Raw genomic sequence first — 17,444 nt, 5'->3', positions numbered from 1 at the left:
TGCAGGCCAAATAAGATGAATACGATGATGACCACTCCATCCTATTTATTTTATTTGGCTTGCAGCTTTGTGAAGGGACCTTGGTAGAGATTAAGGCCAAACCTATTGATCTATTTTGTATATATTTTGCTATGGTGCGATGATCAAATCTAAGTTAGGAGAAAATTTTATGTGGGTGCAGCTGTTGTACACGGGAACACATTCATAAGGTGTGAAATTTTACACTGGATAAATCCTTAACCATTTCCCTTAATGAGACTTAAAAAATGTTCTTATAATTTATTGCCAATCAAAAGAATGATTTAAAATCCAGGGATTAAGCATACTAGCTTTGGCAACTTTAGGCAAGGCAAATTTGTTTTTTTAGGGTGATAATAGAAAAAGTTGACAAATAAGCACCTTTACTTCACTACGCTCTATATATCCTGATAATATATGGGTCCCAACAATTCCATCTCTTAGACCATCTCCAACACATAGGATAAAACTTAAAATATAAGCTTTAAACCTCCCCCCCCCCCCCCAAAAAAAAACCATCTCCAACCACGGGCTAAAATAAGTCATAGGGAGAAAATATATCCTTGGGTTAGATTTCTCCTAGGATTTAAGCTTGACCACTAAACTGTCATATTTCAAACTTTTTTTTTTATTTTTTACTTATAATCTAACGGCTATGATCAAATGAGATCAAATCTAAAAGTAAAAAAAAGATTTGACGGCCCAAATTAAATCTAATGTCTAAAATAATTTAAGAAAATTATATAAATCAAATTTAACTTAAAATTTTATAAATACCTATGTATTTGTATGATTTTTAATTACTTATCGGAATTTAAATATATTTTAGACTAAATGTTGATAAAAATAAATTAAGATAATCTACATAAATTTAATTTTCAAAAAAACTTACCAAAAACAAAAAGTTAGGCTAAAATCATTATATAATCATTATGGGATAAAATTTTAAGCCACAAGGGTTGAAGGAGAAAAGCAGTCTGGCTTATGGCTTATGAGTGTGTTGCCGTATAAAAATTTCTCAAGTCCTAAGTTAGGCACAAATGTCCGAATCTAAATTCTCTTTATCTTTCCCACACAATATGCAGGGCTAGCCCTGAGTGTAGCCCAAGTAGGCGCCCGCCTAGGGCCCCCACTTCGAAGGGGTCCCCAAAATTTTATTATATCCAATAATTAACATATAAATACAGAAAAAGTAAGAAATATCATAATTCATTTGTTGGTGCAATGAAAATGTTTGGCTTTCTTTCAAAAAACGTAGCTACTTTTTTTAGTCACTAGATTTTTCTTATTTTTCAAATTTACTCCCAATCTCATATGTCCAAATGCATATAAAGTTATAAAACTCAAGTCCCTTTGCAATCTCTTTTTCTTTCAACTTCCCAATCTCTCCATTTCTATAGAATGTTTAAACCAATTATCACATGGTCTTGAAGATTGTACTTTAAGGTAATCAAACTTTGAATTTATATTTTTCTTTTCAATAATTTTTTAGTGAATGGATTATTTTAATATTCAATTCGTTAGTGTGATGTTGATTTTAGAAAGAAAAAAAAAACACAAGAGAAACAATTGGCGTTGTTTAATTTATTATACTTGTCAATTAAGTTTTATTGTTCTTTACTCTATTGATCATCAAGTTTTATTGTTCTTCACTCTCAATCTTAGACTCTTGACTCATTTAATACATTTGTGTCTAAAAACTTGAAACGTGTAATGTTTAAGTAATGTTTTTATATTTATCTTCTTTTGATATTAATTTTTAATGATATTTTTTATGTATTTAGTGAATTCTTTTTATACATATCAATGTACAAAGAACCAAAGATCAAAGAACTTTAGGACCCTACTTCGAATGATCGCATAGAGCCCCCAAATTCTTAGGGTTGGCCTTAACAATATGCATGCATAAGATCACATCATATGATAAAGTAATCATAGTTTCAGTTACTCGGTTAATTAATATATACCATACATCTAGCTACCTACGCATCCTCTCCAAACTCCCATAATTTCAGAACATACGTGGAGTTTTGTGTAAACCATTATAAATGTAACAAAGAAGGTTATGCAGAAAGAGAGACAAAGAGAAATGTTAAAGAATAAGAGAGTTTAGAGAGAAGAGAGAGAATTCAAAAATGTATTTCTTTACTAGTTAGTTACAAATGACTATTACAAGATGTATATATTTGCATTGGTAGCTTACCCTCTAAGCTACACAATAACCATCTTAACTAACTCTTATTTCTCAACCATAGGATCTTAATACTCCTAACATCCCCCCTTAAGCTCAGGGGCAAAGAAATTGAGCCTGAGATTGGCACAATGAGTCTGAAAAAGTGGTGCAGAAAGACCTTTGGTGAGTAGATCAGCAAACTGCTCATTAGAAGATACAAAATGAACTTGTAGTTGCTGCTTTGCTACCCTTTCTCGAATATAATGGACATCAACCTCAATGTGTTTTGTTCTTTGATGTTGAATTGGATTACAAGTCAGTGCTATAGCAGACAGGTTGTGACAAATAGTAGTGGTGTCTCTGTAATAGGAATCTACAAGAAAGTCAACAGAGACCTTATCCAATCCAATTCAGCCGCTGTAGTAGAGAGTGCCCGATATTCAGCCTCAGTTGATGATCTAGAGACAATATTTTGTTTCTTGGACATCCATGAAATGGGATTATAACCCAAGAACACCACCATTCCAGTTGTGGACCTCTTATCATTCGGATTTCCAGCCCAGTCGGCATCACTATATGCAGTTAGATCAAGTGAACCTCTGATATACTGAATACCACAACCTTGAGTAGCCTTTAAGTACCTGAGAATCCTTTTGACAGCCATAAAGTGTAACTCCAAAGGTCTCTTCATAAATTGGCAGACCTGATGCACTGCAAAAGCAATGTCAGGTCGAGTAAAAGACAAGTACTGTAGAGCATCAACCAAGCTCCTGTACAGTGTAGGATTATTGTAAGGCTTTCCATCATCGATGAGAAGTCAGTTGTAAGGCAAACATGGAGTAGCACACGGTTTGGACAGTAGCATGTCAGATTTAGTAAGCAGATCCGTAACATACTTGTCTTGGGAAAGAAACAAACCATCCTTGTTTTGTACAATTTGAATGCCCAGGAAATAATGAAGTGGTCCTATATCTTTCATATCATACTCCTAAGTAAGAGATTGAATAACCTCAGTGATAGCTTGTGTATGACTTCCTGTTATGATAATATCATCAACATACAAAAGCAGAATCACCACATATCTGTCAATAGGTTTTACAAATAAGGATGAATATGCAAATGTAGACTTGAACCCTAAGGATGGTAGAAAATTGGTGAACCTTTCATTCCAGGCTCTTGGTGCCTGTTTCAACCCATATAGTGATTTATGTAATCTGCAAACATAGTCTTCATGTTTAAGATCAACAAACCCAGGTGGATGTGCCATGTAGACTTCTTCTTGTAATATGCCATGGAGGAAGGCATTTTCACATCTAATTGTCTCAATGTCCAACCAAAATTTGCTGATAAAGCTAGAACTAGTCTCATTGTTGTGGGTTTAACAACATGGCTAAAAGTCTCTGCATAGTCAATTCCCTCTTCTTGGTTAAAACCTTTTGCCACCAGCCGTGCCTTATACCTCCCAATTGAGCCATCAACATTCTTTTTGATCTTATATACCCATTTACACCCAATTAAATTCTTGTTGATAGGCAATGGAACCAAGGACCATGTACCCTGATTGTGCAAAGCTGATATCTCATCTTTCATAGCATCATACCAAACTGGGAATTTCAATGCAGACTTATATGTTGCAGGTTCCACTTGTGTCAAATCAACCCCCCCCCCCCCAAAATTTTCATGAACTTCAGCAAGTAAAGCAATCTTCTTAATAATACCACTTTTGGACCGTGTTTGCATATGATGTAAGTTCAGTGGGGGAACAGAGAGAACCACTTGTAGTTGTTCAGGTTGGAATTCAGGTACCACAGGAGGTGCAGATGAGAAGGGTTGTGTTGTTGGAGAAGTAATGGATTGACTTTCAGATGAATTTTCTGCACTGTCACTTGAAACTGTAACTGGAACTGTAGTAGAGTCTGTTGGAGATCGCTGAAGTACAATATTTGGCATGACATTAGGTGTAGAATCTGAACCTAATGATGCAGGACTGGATGAAGAACTCACAGTGTAGTGAATGTGTGATTCTGGTAACACAAGAGCATTACTGTGATTGGGAACTGGAGTTGGTGTTTGTATAGGTGATGGAGATGGTGAAATATTGTTACAGTGAAATGTAGGGACCAAAGAATGGTAAGGAAACTCTGTCTCATCAAATAGAACATGTCTAGATATATACATTTGGTTTTTAGAAGCATCATAATAGAGATAACCTTTATATTTAGATGCATACCCAAAAAAAATACATTTTGCACTTCTGGGATCTAATTTGGTACGAGTATAGGCCTTAACCAAGGATAAAAAAAGCATCCAAATACTTTCAGATGTTGTATTACAGTTATGGAATTGTGCAGCAATTGAAATGGAGATTTATTTCCCAATGAAGAAGATGGCATTCTATTAATGAGGTACACTAAGGTTTGGCAAGCAAAAGACCAAAACAATACTGGTAAGGAAGCAGACTGTAACAAAGTGATGGAAGTTTCAATAATATGCCTATGTTTACGTTTAACTATTCCATTCTGTTATGGTGTGTAAGGACAGGAGAGTTGATGCTTTATTCCTTTATCAGACAAAAACTGTTGAAATGCTTTGTTTTTGTATTCACCACCACCATCACTGTGGAAAGTTTTAATGGCTACTTGAAACTGGTTTAAGATGAAATTGTATAAGGAAACAAATATACCAGAAACATCACTTTTACTGCAAATGGGAAAAATCTAGCAATATTTTGTACAGTGGTTAATGAAGGTGACATAATATCTGAATCCTTCTAGAAAAACATAAGGAGCAGGGCCTCACACATCACTGTGAACAAGATCAAAAGGTTTTACAAATTTGTCTACTGAAGAAGAAAATGGGAGTTTACTAAATTTGCCCTCTAAACATGTGTGACACAGTGAAGGTGCTTGATTAGCAACACAAGGAACATGTGAGGATTCTAAAATTTGAGAAACAATTGAATTAGAGGGATGACCTAATCTCTTATGCCAAATACTGGTTGTAACTTGTTTTCCTAGAAAAGCTACAATTTTCCCTTTGTTGATAACTGCATGAGAACTTGGTGAGATGATCGGATACAGTCCATTGTTACACAACCCTTTGTAAAGCACCCTCCCTGTGGCTTTGTCCTGAATCCAAAATGAAAAAGCATCAAAGATCAACCAACAATTATTATCCAAGCTATTCTTATGAACATACAATAAGTTTCGAGACAGTTTTAGCATATATAGAACAGAATTAAGCCTAATAGGCTGCATTGGAGTTCGAAGAAGAGTAGAACCAATGTGAGAGATAGCTAAACCTTCACCATTAGCAGTCTAAATGGTCTCATTAGATGGATATGGAGTTGACCATGAAAGATTTCCCAATTCTGAAGTCATATGATTATTTGCATCTGAATCAGTAAGCCAAATTTGTTGATGTAGAGGAGCAGATGGCACTGAGAGGGAAGAAGTGGTACCATTGATTGTTGTAGCATGCATAGCACTCATTTGAGAATTTGCATTCTTTTGAAAACATGTGTCTGCAGTATGATAAGAGTTCCCACAAATAAGACATCATGAGGAACCACTTGTATTTTTATATCGACAGGTATTAACCAGATGGTTGTGCTTGCCATAGATTTGACAACCTTGTGAGAAATTTGTGTTCTTGAATAGACATGTAGATGCTAAATGATTAAGTTTCCAATAGATTTGACAGAGTTGAGTTTGAATCCCATAATTCTGTATGCTTGGTGGAGATGTACCAAGGAAACTAGGTGCAGGACTTGAGTGAAAGTTCTTGCTATTGCCATATCTCGGATTGAAATTGGATCCAAAACGATTTCTGCCTTTACCATTCTGATTAAAAGACATGTATGCATTTGCATTGGGACTAGCATGATTTCCACCAGCACTTGAAAAAGACTGATTCTTGGACGCTAAGTCATTGTTCTGTGCCATTAGTGCATACAAAACAAGTGATGTAGGAATAGTTTCAATCAATCTTTCTTCAGCCAACAATTGAGATCGAAGATCTTTCAATGATATCACAGTTTCACGACCCTGAATCATAGATCCTATAGTATTAAATTCAGCAGGCAGACCATTCAGTGTAAGAATCACAATATCATCATCATCAAAGAATACACCAGCAACAGACAATAAATCTCTTACTTCTTTAATTTTCTGCAAATATACAGTGATAAAATCATTACCCTTCTTTATAGTTTGCAGTTCAGACTTAAGTTGAAAGATACTAGTTCTTGTGATGGTTGAGAACTGCTCTTTAAGTCGAGTCCACAACTCTTTGGAGCTGGTACTACCGGTCGCACAAGAAATTCCAGCAGGAGACAAGGTTGCAGTGATCAACTGCATTAATGTTTTATCATGCATCTTCCACACTCTGTAGTCTTCAGATTGAACTCGTGTAGTAGAATCCCCAGATGATGCTTGGCAAAATTGGTTAGGACAAGGGATCGAGCCATCAACAAAACCAATTATGCTATGGCCTTCAAGCAGTAGCTCCATCTGAAAATGCCAAGCCAAATAATTTGTTTCATCCAATTTCACATTAACTGAGCTTGAAACCGACGAGATCAAAGAAGCAATCGAAGACTGAAGAATCTGTAACTAAGCAGCGGTCACCATTGTTACCTATTATGAAGAAATCCCAAGAAATCTTGACAGATGACTAACCACAAACACTTGGTGGGTATACTTTTGACAAGAACGAATCAGAAGAGGGAGAAGACGAAAAAAACCCCAATTTTACCAAAAAGAAATCACAGTATGAAGAGAGAAGATTGTAGAAGTAGAAGCAACCATAACCAGAATCGAAATCCATCAAGCTTTCATGCTTGTTCCGGCGATGATACCATGTAAACCATTGTATATGTAACAAAGAAGGTTATGCAGAAAGAGAGACAAAGAGAAATGTTACAGAATAGGAGAGTTTAGAGAGAAGAGAGAGAATTCATAAATGTATTTCTTTACTAGTTAGTTACAAATGACTATTACAAGATGTATATATTTGCATTGGTAGCTTACCCTCTAAGCTACACAATAACCATCTTAACTAACTTTTATTTCTCAACAATAGGTTCTTAATACTCCTAACATTTTGTAGGCCAAAAATGGGAAAATGTTTATGCACCATAGTTAAGAATAGTAAAGTCTATATTATAGCCATAGCTACAGCTATTTAGTATGAAAACCAGCAAGCTCTCCAAGTTCTTCAATCACCTTTGCCAATTCTTCCAACTTTTCGATCATCTCTGTCAACAAGAAGACAAAGCTTGCAATTGCAAGTCCATCAGCATTCTCTATCGGTCCAAACTTGGAAGGAGAAACAATCGAGCTCAGCTCTAGTCTCATTGAGTTCAATTTGGGAACTATCACAGCCTCCTTGTTGCATCTTCTCATCTTCACAAGGCTCTCTCCAAGCTCTCTTAGGCTCCATGCAAGTGTCAATCCTACAGCTTCACTAGGCTCTTCGATCGACTGCATCAGACCCGACCACGGCTAAAATCACACATAATTTGAACCAGCTTCAGAATTTTCTTAGAAAGAAGATGAACCAAAATTCATTTAAGCAAAGGCCAAGTGTGCATGTTATATATGTATATATGTACCTGTCTAGGAGATTGAAGACAACCTTTGAGGGAAATGACAATGGTGGCTAGGTCTCGAAGAAGCTCTCCAACTTGTAGGTATTTTGTCCATGGGTAGTTGAGACCAAACTTTCCATGCCATGGTTCCCATTTCGCAAAATTTGCCTGAAATACATAATACATTATAGAACACCGTGAGCTCATGTTTTTGTTTATAAATTTAACAAGAATTGTGTTATTCGTATCATATTTGATGAACTACTTTTTTTTTTAATAAAAAGTGAATTACGTACATGTGAGTTATATTATTCCATTATTAGAGAGGTGGTCAATAACTATTTGCTGTACAAATAACAACGTTCTCGCTAAAATATGCATGAAACTATTATATATACCAGTGTCTCATCCTTTGACTTGGAGTTCAACACCGACTTGCAACTACTAGAAATGGAATCATCCTTCATATTTTCCTTGTCCAATCTGAAGTAATTTTCCAAGCATCCTGCAAATCAATCATTCAACAAATTAAGATGGTTAATTATTCACTTAATTAGATGGTTCATGCGTTTACTTTAATCACTAACACAACTTAATACATGCTTTAATTTTTACCTTCAATTGAGTCAGCAAGGAGTTGAAATTTATGAGCTGTAGAGTCATGAAGTTCATCACTAGTCCATGTTGGGAAGACTAGCAAGCTTACGAATATGCATACTGCAAATCCCATTGCAATTGTTGAAAGACGATCACGAGCTATTTCCAACACTTTATCGGCACGTAAACCCGATACAATTACTAGGTTGAAGGTTAGGATAAAGATCAGGACTCCATAGTCATATCTTTTCTTGATGCTAGGCACTAATCTAAAATATGTTGCAGTTGCACCTGAAATATAATAAAATGTAAGATTTACTTAGTAACTAGTTTATCTTTTTCGCTCTCATTCTTTCATTTTTCTTATTCAATAAATTTCTTCTTCATATTGTCCAAAATTTCTAATATATATGTATGTATGTGTATGTAGTATTTGATCACAATTCATCATCAACCATTCAAATTCGTATAATGCACGGCACGTTGATAATGCGCCATAATCTTCTAGACTTCTAGGCATGGAAGTTCCAAATTCTTTGGGGGCCAATTTTGTACAATATTAGACTATATATGCATTATAAAAGTTGCTTTACGAAAATATATATGAGCATTACTCTTGAAAGATTAAAATTAATGGATGGCTTAACATTATATATCTTACCCATGACAAACACCCAAGAACCGATCATTACCGCGTTGCCCTTGCCCATTCCACCAACTTCTTGAGCAAAAGTTGCAGCTGAACACCCCAATACACCTCCTAAAATTGTACCCATTCCACGGTTTAAGCCCTTACAAAGTGTAGCACCTGAAAACAAAAAAATGTTACCATACACAAAGTTAAAACATGTATTAGTAACTTAATGAATTTTATTTCGTTGGATAAAAAAAGCGAAACTCTCCAATGTAACCCAGAAAAGTAGAGCAAACCTGCATAGAACTCGAAAATGACGACGACGGTCATGATAGCCCACATGGCATTCTCTCCAACTTGTTCATAGAGAGGGTCGAGAAGATAGAGAAGTGAAACCAAAACTAGGGCAACTCCAACCTTGATGCTGTGAAGCAGCTTTCTCATATCTTGCTTGGTTTTCTGATCAAGTACTCTAAGTGTAAGATTGGAAATAATTCCAAAAATAGAAAATTTCTGCCTCTCATCTTTGTTTTGAATATTTTTGGGAAGAGCAAGCTCCACATCTGCCGGAATAGTTATCACGGTCGAACCCATAATCACTAATAAGAAATATTAATAGAAATATTCTCTTACTTTTTTTTTTCTTGTTTTAGCTAGACTGATTAATACAAATCACTCACTTTGTAGTTGTGAAACTTGGAAGGGAGATATCGTGTCTATATATACACGGCTTTCCCATGAAAAGTAGCCAAAGTGGGAACATATATCGTACCTATTGACCTAAAGTGGGCCTAGCTACCAGGGGTTTTGCACTTAATTTAATAGAAATACTAAGAAGACTCCCTCAAAAATAGATTCTCTATACATTCTTTGCTAACTCATGATTATGGCCAAAATTATAGTCGAGCACGCTTGCAGGCACGAGAGGACGTTCTATGCAATGTGCAATGCCAATTCAGCATATAATATATATGGACAATTGTCTTTTGGCAACAACATATTTCTATATGCAATATATATTGTGCCAATGTGAAATGAATTGTTATCTCATTTTCATTGTGGTGGTTGATCACCAAGCTTAGTGCTCGCAGCTCACAAACATATATGCATGGTTCTTTACCAAAGAAAAAAAAAATGCATCTTGCAGGGTTGATCAACAAATAGTGAATACATGTAGACTTGACAGTAAAATTCATGTATTCCTTTCACAAAAAGAAAAAACTCATGTATTATTTCAGAGTTATTATTTCTATCCACGAGTGTCTGTCATTGCATATATTATTATTTTATTTATAAAATTTATATTTGTATGCATTTGAACAGTAAAATACTTAAGAAAGTTAGGTTGGAATCAGAAAACGTGTGGCTGATCTTGTGATAAAGTATATTAATTGGATATCATGAATAAGGGGAGAAATAGTAAACCAATTATTCTTAAAAAAAATGTCTGAAAATGAGTAAAACAGGATAGAGAAACCGGAAAATCTGGAACATCTTAGATTTAAAAAAGGAAAAATTAGGCTGAAAAAAAAGAGAAGGAAAAATTAGATTTTCATCATCATTTTCATATTACATTAATTGAAACTTTATTGTTATTTTTAAAAAACTCCTCCATTCTTTTTCATCCCATCCCTCACGCACATCACCGCCAAACTCAATTCATCATGCTTGTTCATCGTCTAGACGCCGAACCTACCTAGACTCTCTCCCTCTCTGAGCGTAGCAGCAGCGCCCCTAGACCAGTATATTTATATAGTCAACTCTTTTCTTCTTTTTAATTTTTTCCCTTTATTATTGAATATTAATCTTTTTTTTTAAAGATTATTGAATATTAATCTTGATTGTTCAATATATAGTTGGCTATATATACTTTTGTATTTCATGGGTACAATTTTATTCTATATGTTATTTCATTTTAATATATCTATTGGTACAATATATTTTGTGAGTACAATTTCGTAATACATATTGATATGGGTACAATTTTTTTTTTTGGAGAAATTTAGGTAAAATGGTTGTGGTTGCTGCATTTTCTATGTACCATATGTATACTTACTAAACAATGTGGTACATTCTTTTCTTTGAGTTGAAACATGTACCCATGAGTTTTTTCTCTTATATTTATTTTTATTTGGGTACAAGTGTTAATTATAATTTTTTTTTGTAAATTTAGTAATATGTACACATTTGGTATTTATGTGTTGTGGGTACGTACATTTTTTTATGTTCGTTGGTACTTTTTTTTTGTCAAGTTCATGGGTACATTGTTTTTGTATGTACCCATAATAAATGTGGGGAACTGTTATTAACACTCCAAAACTCTCATTCTACACTCCTCACAAAGTGTAATTTTCTTACTAATTATAGAAAGTTTGGAGTGCAAAATAATATTTTTGGAGTGCCAATAACAATTCCCTAAATGTAATGGGGTACATTATTTCCCTTAATACTACTAGATAAAATTTGCATAAATATGGGCACTATTTTTTATTGTAGACATTTTTTTAGTCTCATAATCTGTAAGATTTATAGATCTATAATCCAGTAAATTTTGGGAATTTTAAATTTCATGATTTTTTAGATTTGATCTTGGATTTTTTTTAACAAACAATATTATCTATATTAAGGAGGAGGGGGTGAGCTTAGCCTCGCAATGGGCTAGCAATAATGTTGTTCAAACTCACCTTTGGCGAGAATTGAACCTAAGACCTCTAACTTATAAGTGAAGATGAATACTATTAGACCATAGTACAAAGTGGCTGATCTTCGATTTAAATCCCTGAGATATGAGTTACAATAATTATTTGATTTAAATCCCTTAAATATGTTTAATTAGAGCCACTTTCAAATAAAAAATCAACAGGAAAAAGTGTTTTAAATGTTGGACTCAATCAACAATTTTTAATTTAAAACAAAAAATGACATGGAAATATAAATAAATACTAAAATGTTGAGGTGTACAAAGTTAAAGGATTTTGATAAAAAAATTTTTATAAAAACAATAAAGTTTCAATCTAACAATTGAGTTGACCAAAGACCAAAACCAAAATGACCATTTAAAACATGCTAAAAACTGAGTCACCTGTGATGATTAAATAGAAAATGACACCACGTTATAGTGGAGATGCCACCCTCTATTGTCTATGGTTTTCTTATGGCATTTTTTTGGTAAACATCTTTTATTTTATTTATATTGGCCATGTACAATTTCGTTCTGTTGCATGATTGGCTAGCTTCTTCTAAGATGATTTGTTTACCTTCAAAATTAATGGAAACTATATATGTTATAGTTCATTTTATTTTCAGTAATATTGGTGGGTTTTGAATTCTGAACATAATCTACTCTTATGTATCATTTTACATACCTTTTCACCACTTAGCTAACCACAACGGTCTATCTTATTGTTTATATATATAGTTATTTCAGTATGTTCAAACCATATGAATTAAAATTCTCCCATGATTGAAGATCACTACGATTAATTTTCATAAGGTTGTAGGCTTGTAGCAATAGTTATACATAGTGCATGGGTTTGCACGCATCACGCATGCATGCTCAAAATATCCCATGCATTCTCAAGAAAGTAGCAAGACACGAGAGAAGCAAAAAAACCAATAAATTTGGCTGGACAAAGAAAGGATGATGAAACTATGAATAAAAAGCTTGGAACTTAAATTAAGAAATGAATGACCTAATTTTAGTTAGATAACATGAACATTACCTAATTCAGTTATGGGTAAGCTCGACACATACATTTCAATGGTCAACAATTTGCTTACGTTGAGCTAGCCGCAAATTTTAATTTATGAATCTGTTCTTATACTTAATTAATATTTAAATTAGCATCACCTTGTCCAATTAATTCTTGTTAAATGGATCTTTCACTTAACAAACACCGTGTGTAGGATAGTATTTGTCGGAAAATATAAAGGAAAATATTGTAGAGATTTGATTTAAGTTTGATATGATTTAATTAAGTATTTGATATGATTTGGTCTAGGTTTTCTTTTGTGCACGAATGGTTGTTTTAATTTATTTCTTATTAGTGGCTGTATTATTATAAATATCTTCTTATGGATAAGAATAAAGTTTAAAGTTGTATTCTTAAGTTTGTGAAATTTGTAGAGAATTCTAAATTTTTTGGAAGCCCTTTATTTTCAACTTGTCACGTGTTCTCATGATGGAAGGGAATATTGATCTGAAGAAGAAGAAGAAGAAGGAGGAAAAAAAAAAGAATTGTTGATTGCCGTTGCTATGAAGGAAGAAAAAAAAGAAGAATGATAAGAAAAAGTGGTGTTGTGCTGAATTCTAAATTTTCTGGAAGCCCTTTATTTTCAACTTGTCACGTGTTCTCATGATGGAAGGGAATATTGATCTGAAGAAGAAGAAGAGGAAGAAAAAAAAAAGAATTGTTGATTGCCGTTGCTATGAAGCAAGAAAAAAAAAGAAGAATGATAAGAAAAAGTGGTGTTGTGCGAGAAAAAAAAAACAGAAGGTTTGGATGAAAAAAATAAATAAAGAAAAAAAATGATTTGGTAGTTGGGGCTTTTGAGGCTTTTGTTTTAGTTGGGCTCTCAAAAATATTGGCTTTAGTTTCAGCTGAGCATTTGAGAAGAGGCGTTAGTTCCGACGGATTGTACATTGCTTTACTTTTGAAAAGATTGGCATTAGTTTCAGCATATTAGTGAAGATTTCCTGCATGTGTGGCTCACTTAAAGCATAGTCCCACATGAAGGGGTATTGAATTTACAAAGTTTCAAATTAAATCTTATTTCCATCTTGGCATCATGAGTTTGAGGATGGGTGTTGAAAAATATAAAAGAAATATTTTAGAGATTTGATTTAATTAGGGATTTTATATGATTTAATTAGGGATTTGATTTCGACCAATTCTTTTTAAGGATTTGATATGATTTAATTTGATTTGGTCTAGGTTTTCTTGTCTCGTATTGCTCTGTTGTATTCTTATAAATACCTTGTTATGAAGAAGAGCTTTATTTTATTTTAACAAATGGTATTATCTATACTAAGGGAGATGGGAAGCTTAGGTCATCTCCAACCGAAGGGTCCAGATGGCCAGATGGCTGAAAATAGCTCGAAAACCGTTTCCAGCCGAGGGCTAGGCCAAAGGGATCATGGACCCCACGAGACCAAAAAGGGCCAAAGGGCCAACTTGCTGGCCCAACCCAGCCAGCCCTGGGCCGGGGCCACAAATTTGAATGCAACGGCTCGTTGACGTCAACTAGCAGTTATATTTGATTTTTTTTTTTGACAAATTAAAAAAAAATTATATTTTTCCCTATAACTTCTTAAGCCATTAAACAACATTAAATAACATTAAGTAACATTAAACAACATTAAACAATGTTAAACAACATTAAATAACATTAGACAACATAAAAAAACATTTAACAACATGAAACTTAAACAACATTTTTTCCTATAAATTTAAGTTGTTGTAGTTTTTACATTTAAGTTGTTGTGGTTTTTTAATTTAAATAATAAATTATGTTTGGCCCTATGAGCCTCGGTTGGAGATGGTAAGAAATATGGTCTTGCACTGTTCATTAAAATATTAATTTCTTGGAGGGATGACCCTCCTTCGGTTGGAGATGGCCTTAGTCTCACAATGGGCTAGCAATAATGTGATTCAAATTTGCCTTTAGCGAGAATCGAATTTAAAATCTCTCACTTACAAGTGAAGAAGAATACCATTAGACCGTAGTACTAAGTGACCATTATGGAAAATAATTAAGTGTTCAAGTTGTATTCCAAAATTTGTGAGATTATTAAAAAAATTCGAATTTTCGAAACGCTTTATTTTGAGCTGTATCATTTAATAAACGTCACTAAAAATTTGATTAATCAATTGTAGACAAAACTGAAGTATCTTCTTGAATCGCATGGATTGAATTCATAGAGCCACTCAGTGTCTCTTTGATTGTAACTATACTAGTACGAGTTCTCAAGGGTCAAAACATATTTTGTTAACTTTTTGGACTAGGACACCTCTTGGCTAAAAATGGCAAGACAATGCGTGGAGCTCTTCCATTAAAGACTTGACCTCCACCAAATTAATTAAAATCGTTATTGTCCAGCACTAGAGGAGAGTAATGAGTGAAAGAGGGAAGATGGGGTAAATTTTGAAATGACCATGAGTTCAAAATTGAATTGATCATGTGCATTTTTCTTTTTTTAAGGTTGGAGGGTTTTCAAATTCTAGACCTAACATGCTCATACTCATCAACCACGAGCCTTTAATTACAACATCATTTGAATGCACACTATCCTCTTTGTTGGATAATAGAATCTCACATCGAAAATTTAACAAAATGACATATATGAGAAATTTCACTCCTAATATCATCGAAGTTTTTTTGTGATAATTAAAATCCTACACCTAGTAATAAGTGATTAAATTGGAAACAATATTGATAATGTTGATATTGAATCATATGGTGGGCCTAAAATTTTTATCACTCGTATGAATAATCTTAACATCCAACCACATATTATCACAGATGAATTGACTAAGGGGGTGGTTTGGGAGTGAGATGCTTAAAAAAAAAAACACCTATGAAAAAAAACTGTGAGGGTTTTAGGTGTTTGGTAAACTAAAAAAAATGGCTTATTTTGGAAACTGCTGTAAGAACAAACTGAAATTAAAGGAAAAAGCTGAAGCAGTTATTTGTAGCTTTGGAAAATTGACTTTTTTTTCAAAGCACACGGAGCTACAGTGCTCCTTTAATGAAAAGACCCACTATCAGACTATTTTTTTTTTCCAAAAGCACTTTTACAAAAAAGTTTGTCAAACACTCTGCTGATTTATTTCACAGCCGCTTATTCTTACAGCACAGCTGCTTATTCTCATAGCAGCTTTTTTTTCAAAGCACAGCAATACCAAACCAACCTAAGGAACAAAAGGTAAAACTATATTTAACTCTAATTAATTAAGTTTTGGAACCATATTAGCACGATTGACGCTCTTCATTTAAAACTAGTTTTGTTGGAAAAGTTTGAACTTTGGTTGGAAAATGATGCATGCACCTTTGATCTTTGTTCAAGTACGATTGTTGTACCTTCCACAAAAAGTACTATCTATAAGCTAATTGGATACGAATCCAACGCGGGGTTCAATACGTTTGACGAGTGATGATGGTCACAACCACTGATGAACTTTCTGTGATATTTTTATTTTGTGATGTTAGTAAAGGTTTTAAGTTTGAATTCCTATGTTATATAATTTTTATTGAAATCATGTCCTGAATTTGTATTCAAATTAACAAGAAATGTATGGCTTCCAATCATCACAAAGATTGATATATATTTCAAGGAATACACATCAGATATATCTTTATGTATTATGTATACATACTCGTGAATATCAAATATACGGTATATACATCTTTATATTTATCGCTCTCATGTAATATAAGAATATAAACCTTATAATATAAGTTATTTCAAAGCTATTCAATTGAGTGAATATGAATCCTTAATCTTTTTTATTTGGGCATGTTTCAATCACTTACATTGTATACAACACAAAAAGAGCAAATGACGAGGGGCTGGAAAAGCTTATTCGAACAACAATTTCGGGCTAGTTGCGGTGAATAGTCTTTTGGATTTTTGGTATCTGATTTGGACTCACTTTTTCGGTATTCAATTTTGACGTTTTAACAACGTATAAGGGTTAAAAACAGAGTTTATGTTAGGTGTTTTAAGACCTTTTGTAATATCCAGCAATTAGGATTTGGGGGACGTGATGAAGGGTTAAATTACTTTAATAAGTTTTGGTGGCGACAGGGGACATGAACCTACCAAATTACCACTAGGCTAACAACTTTTTATCTTTTAAGTCGCTGCCACGGAAATCATTAGCCGTACATTCGTTTGACTTGTACGTCAAACTCTTGTCTCTTTCTTTGCCTTTTGTTTTGATTTCCTCTTACTGGCACATCGTTATTGGATGGAAAGAGATCCTTTCTAGATCTCTTCCATCAAAATCACCGGACTTTCGAAATTTCGTTCGACGGTTTATCTATTTTGATCTCTTAAAAATTATAATCATTTTTAATCGTTGGATAAAATTTCAAAGATCCAAATTACTTGATCCGATGATCTTGGTAGAAGAGATTTAGAGAGAATCTCTTTTCTTATGGGATGATGCACTATCATTCACCTTATACCCCACACTCTCGGACTTAGAAAGGAACGAAAGAAAGAAAGATAACCTAAGGTTATTTCTAGTATGCACGCATCAAGATCCTTGATCGCTCGATTTTTAGTTATGAAATTCTTGAGCACACATCTCATAATATATTGCTCCAGTGCATGTCATATATTAGATGTATAAAATTTGGACTTGGATTCTCTGCCCTCCCATTTCGGTGTCCTCCCCGTGCCCTCCTGTTTTGTGTGGTCACGGTTA

General features: G+C 33.9%; 1 protein-coding gene across 2 annotated transcripts; it reads right to left on the bottom strand.

Annotated features, from left to right (window-relative positions):
• Window positions 1–2,134: 2,134 nt before the first annotated feature.
• On the bottom strand, window positions 2,135–9,742 carry LOC103413384 (aluminum-activated malate transporter 12-like). Of its 2 annotated transcripts, XR_011573089.1 has the most exons (7): window positions 9,309–9,701; window positions 9,040–9,186; window positions 8,397–8,669; window positions 8,180–8,286; window positions 7,806–7,949; window positions 7,285–7,695; window positions 2,135–2,283 (listed from the first exon to the last, which is right to left on the bottom strand). XR_011573089.1 is itself a non-coding variant. In XM_008351849.4 (6 exons), exons 1-6 carry the CDS (start codon window positions 9,604–9,606, stop codon window positions 7,372–7,374), a joined length of 1,293 nt encoding a protein of 430 aa, XP_008350071.2. In that variant the 5' UTR covers window positions 9,607–9,742; the 3' UTR covers window positions 7,137–7,371. The 2 variants fall into 2 exon arrangements, 1 of the variants encoding a protein (XP_008350071.2); XM_008351849.4 differs by lacking the exon at window positions 2,135–2,283 and having other exon boundaries at window positions 7,137–7,695; window positions 9,309–9,742.
• Between the last annotated feature and the right edge of the window lie 7,702 nt (window positions 9,743–17,444).

The sequence above is a fragment of the Malus domestica genome, chromosome 11, assembly GCF_042453785.1.
Source record: "Malus domestica chromosome 11, GDT2T_hap1".
Taxonomy (NCBI): domain Eukaryota; kingdom Viridiplantae; phylum Streptophyta; class Magnoliopsida; order Rosales; family Rosaceae; genus Malus; species Malus domestica.
Note: the sequence above shows the minus strand (reverse complement) of the source record. Positions and strands in the feature narration are given on the sequence as shown.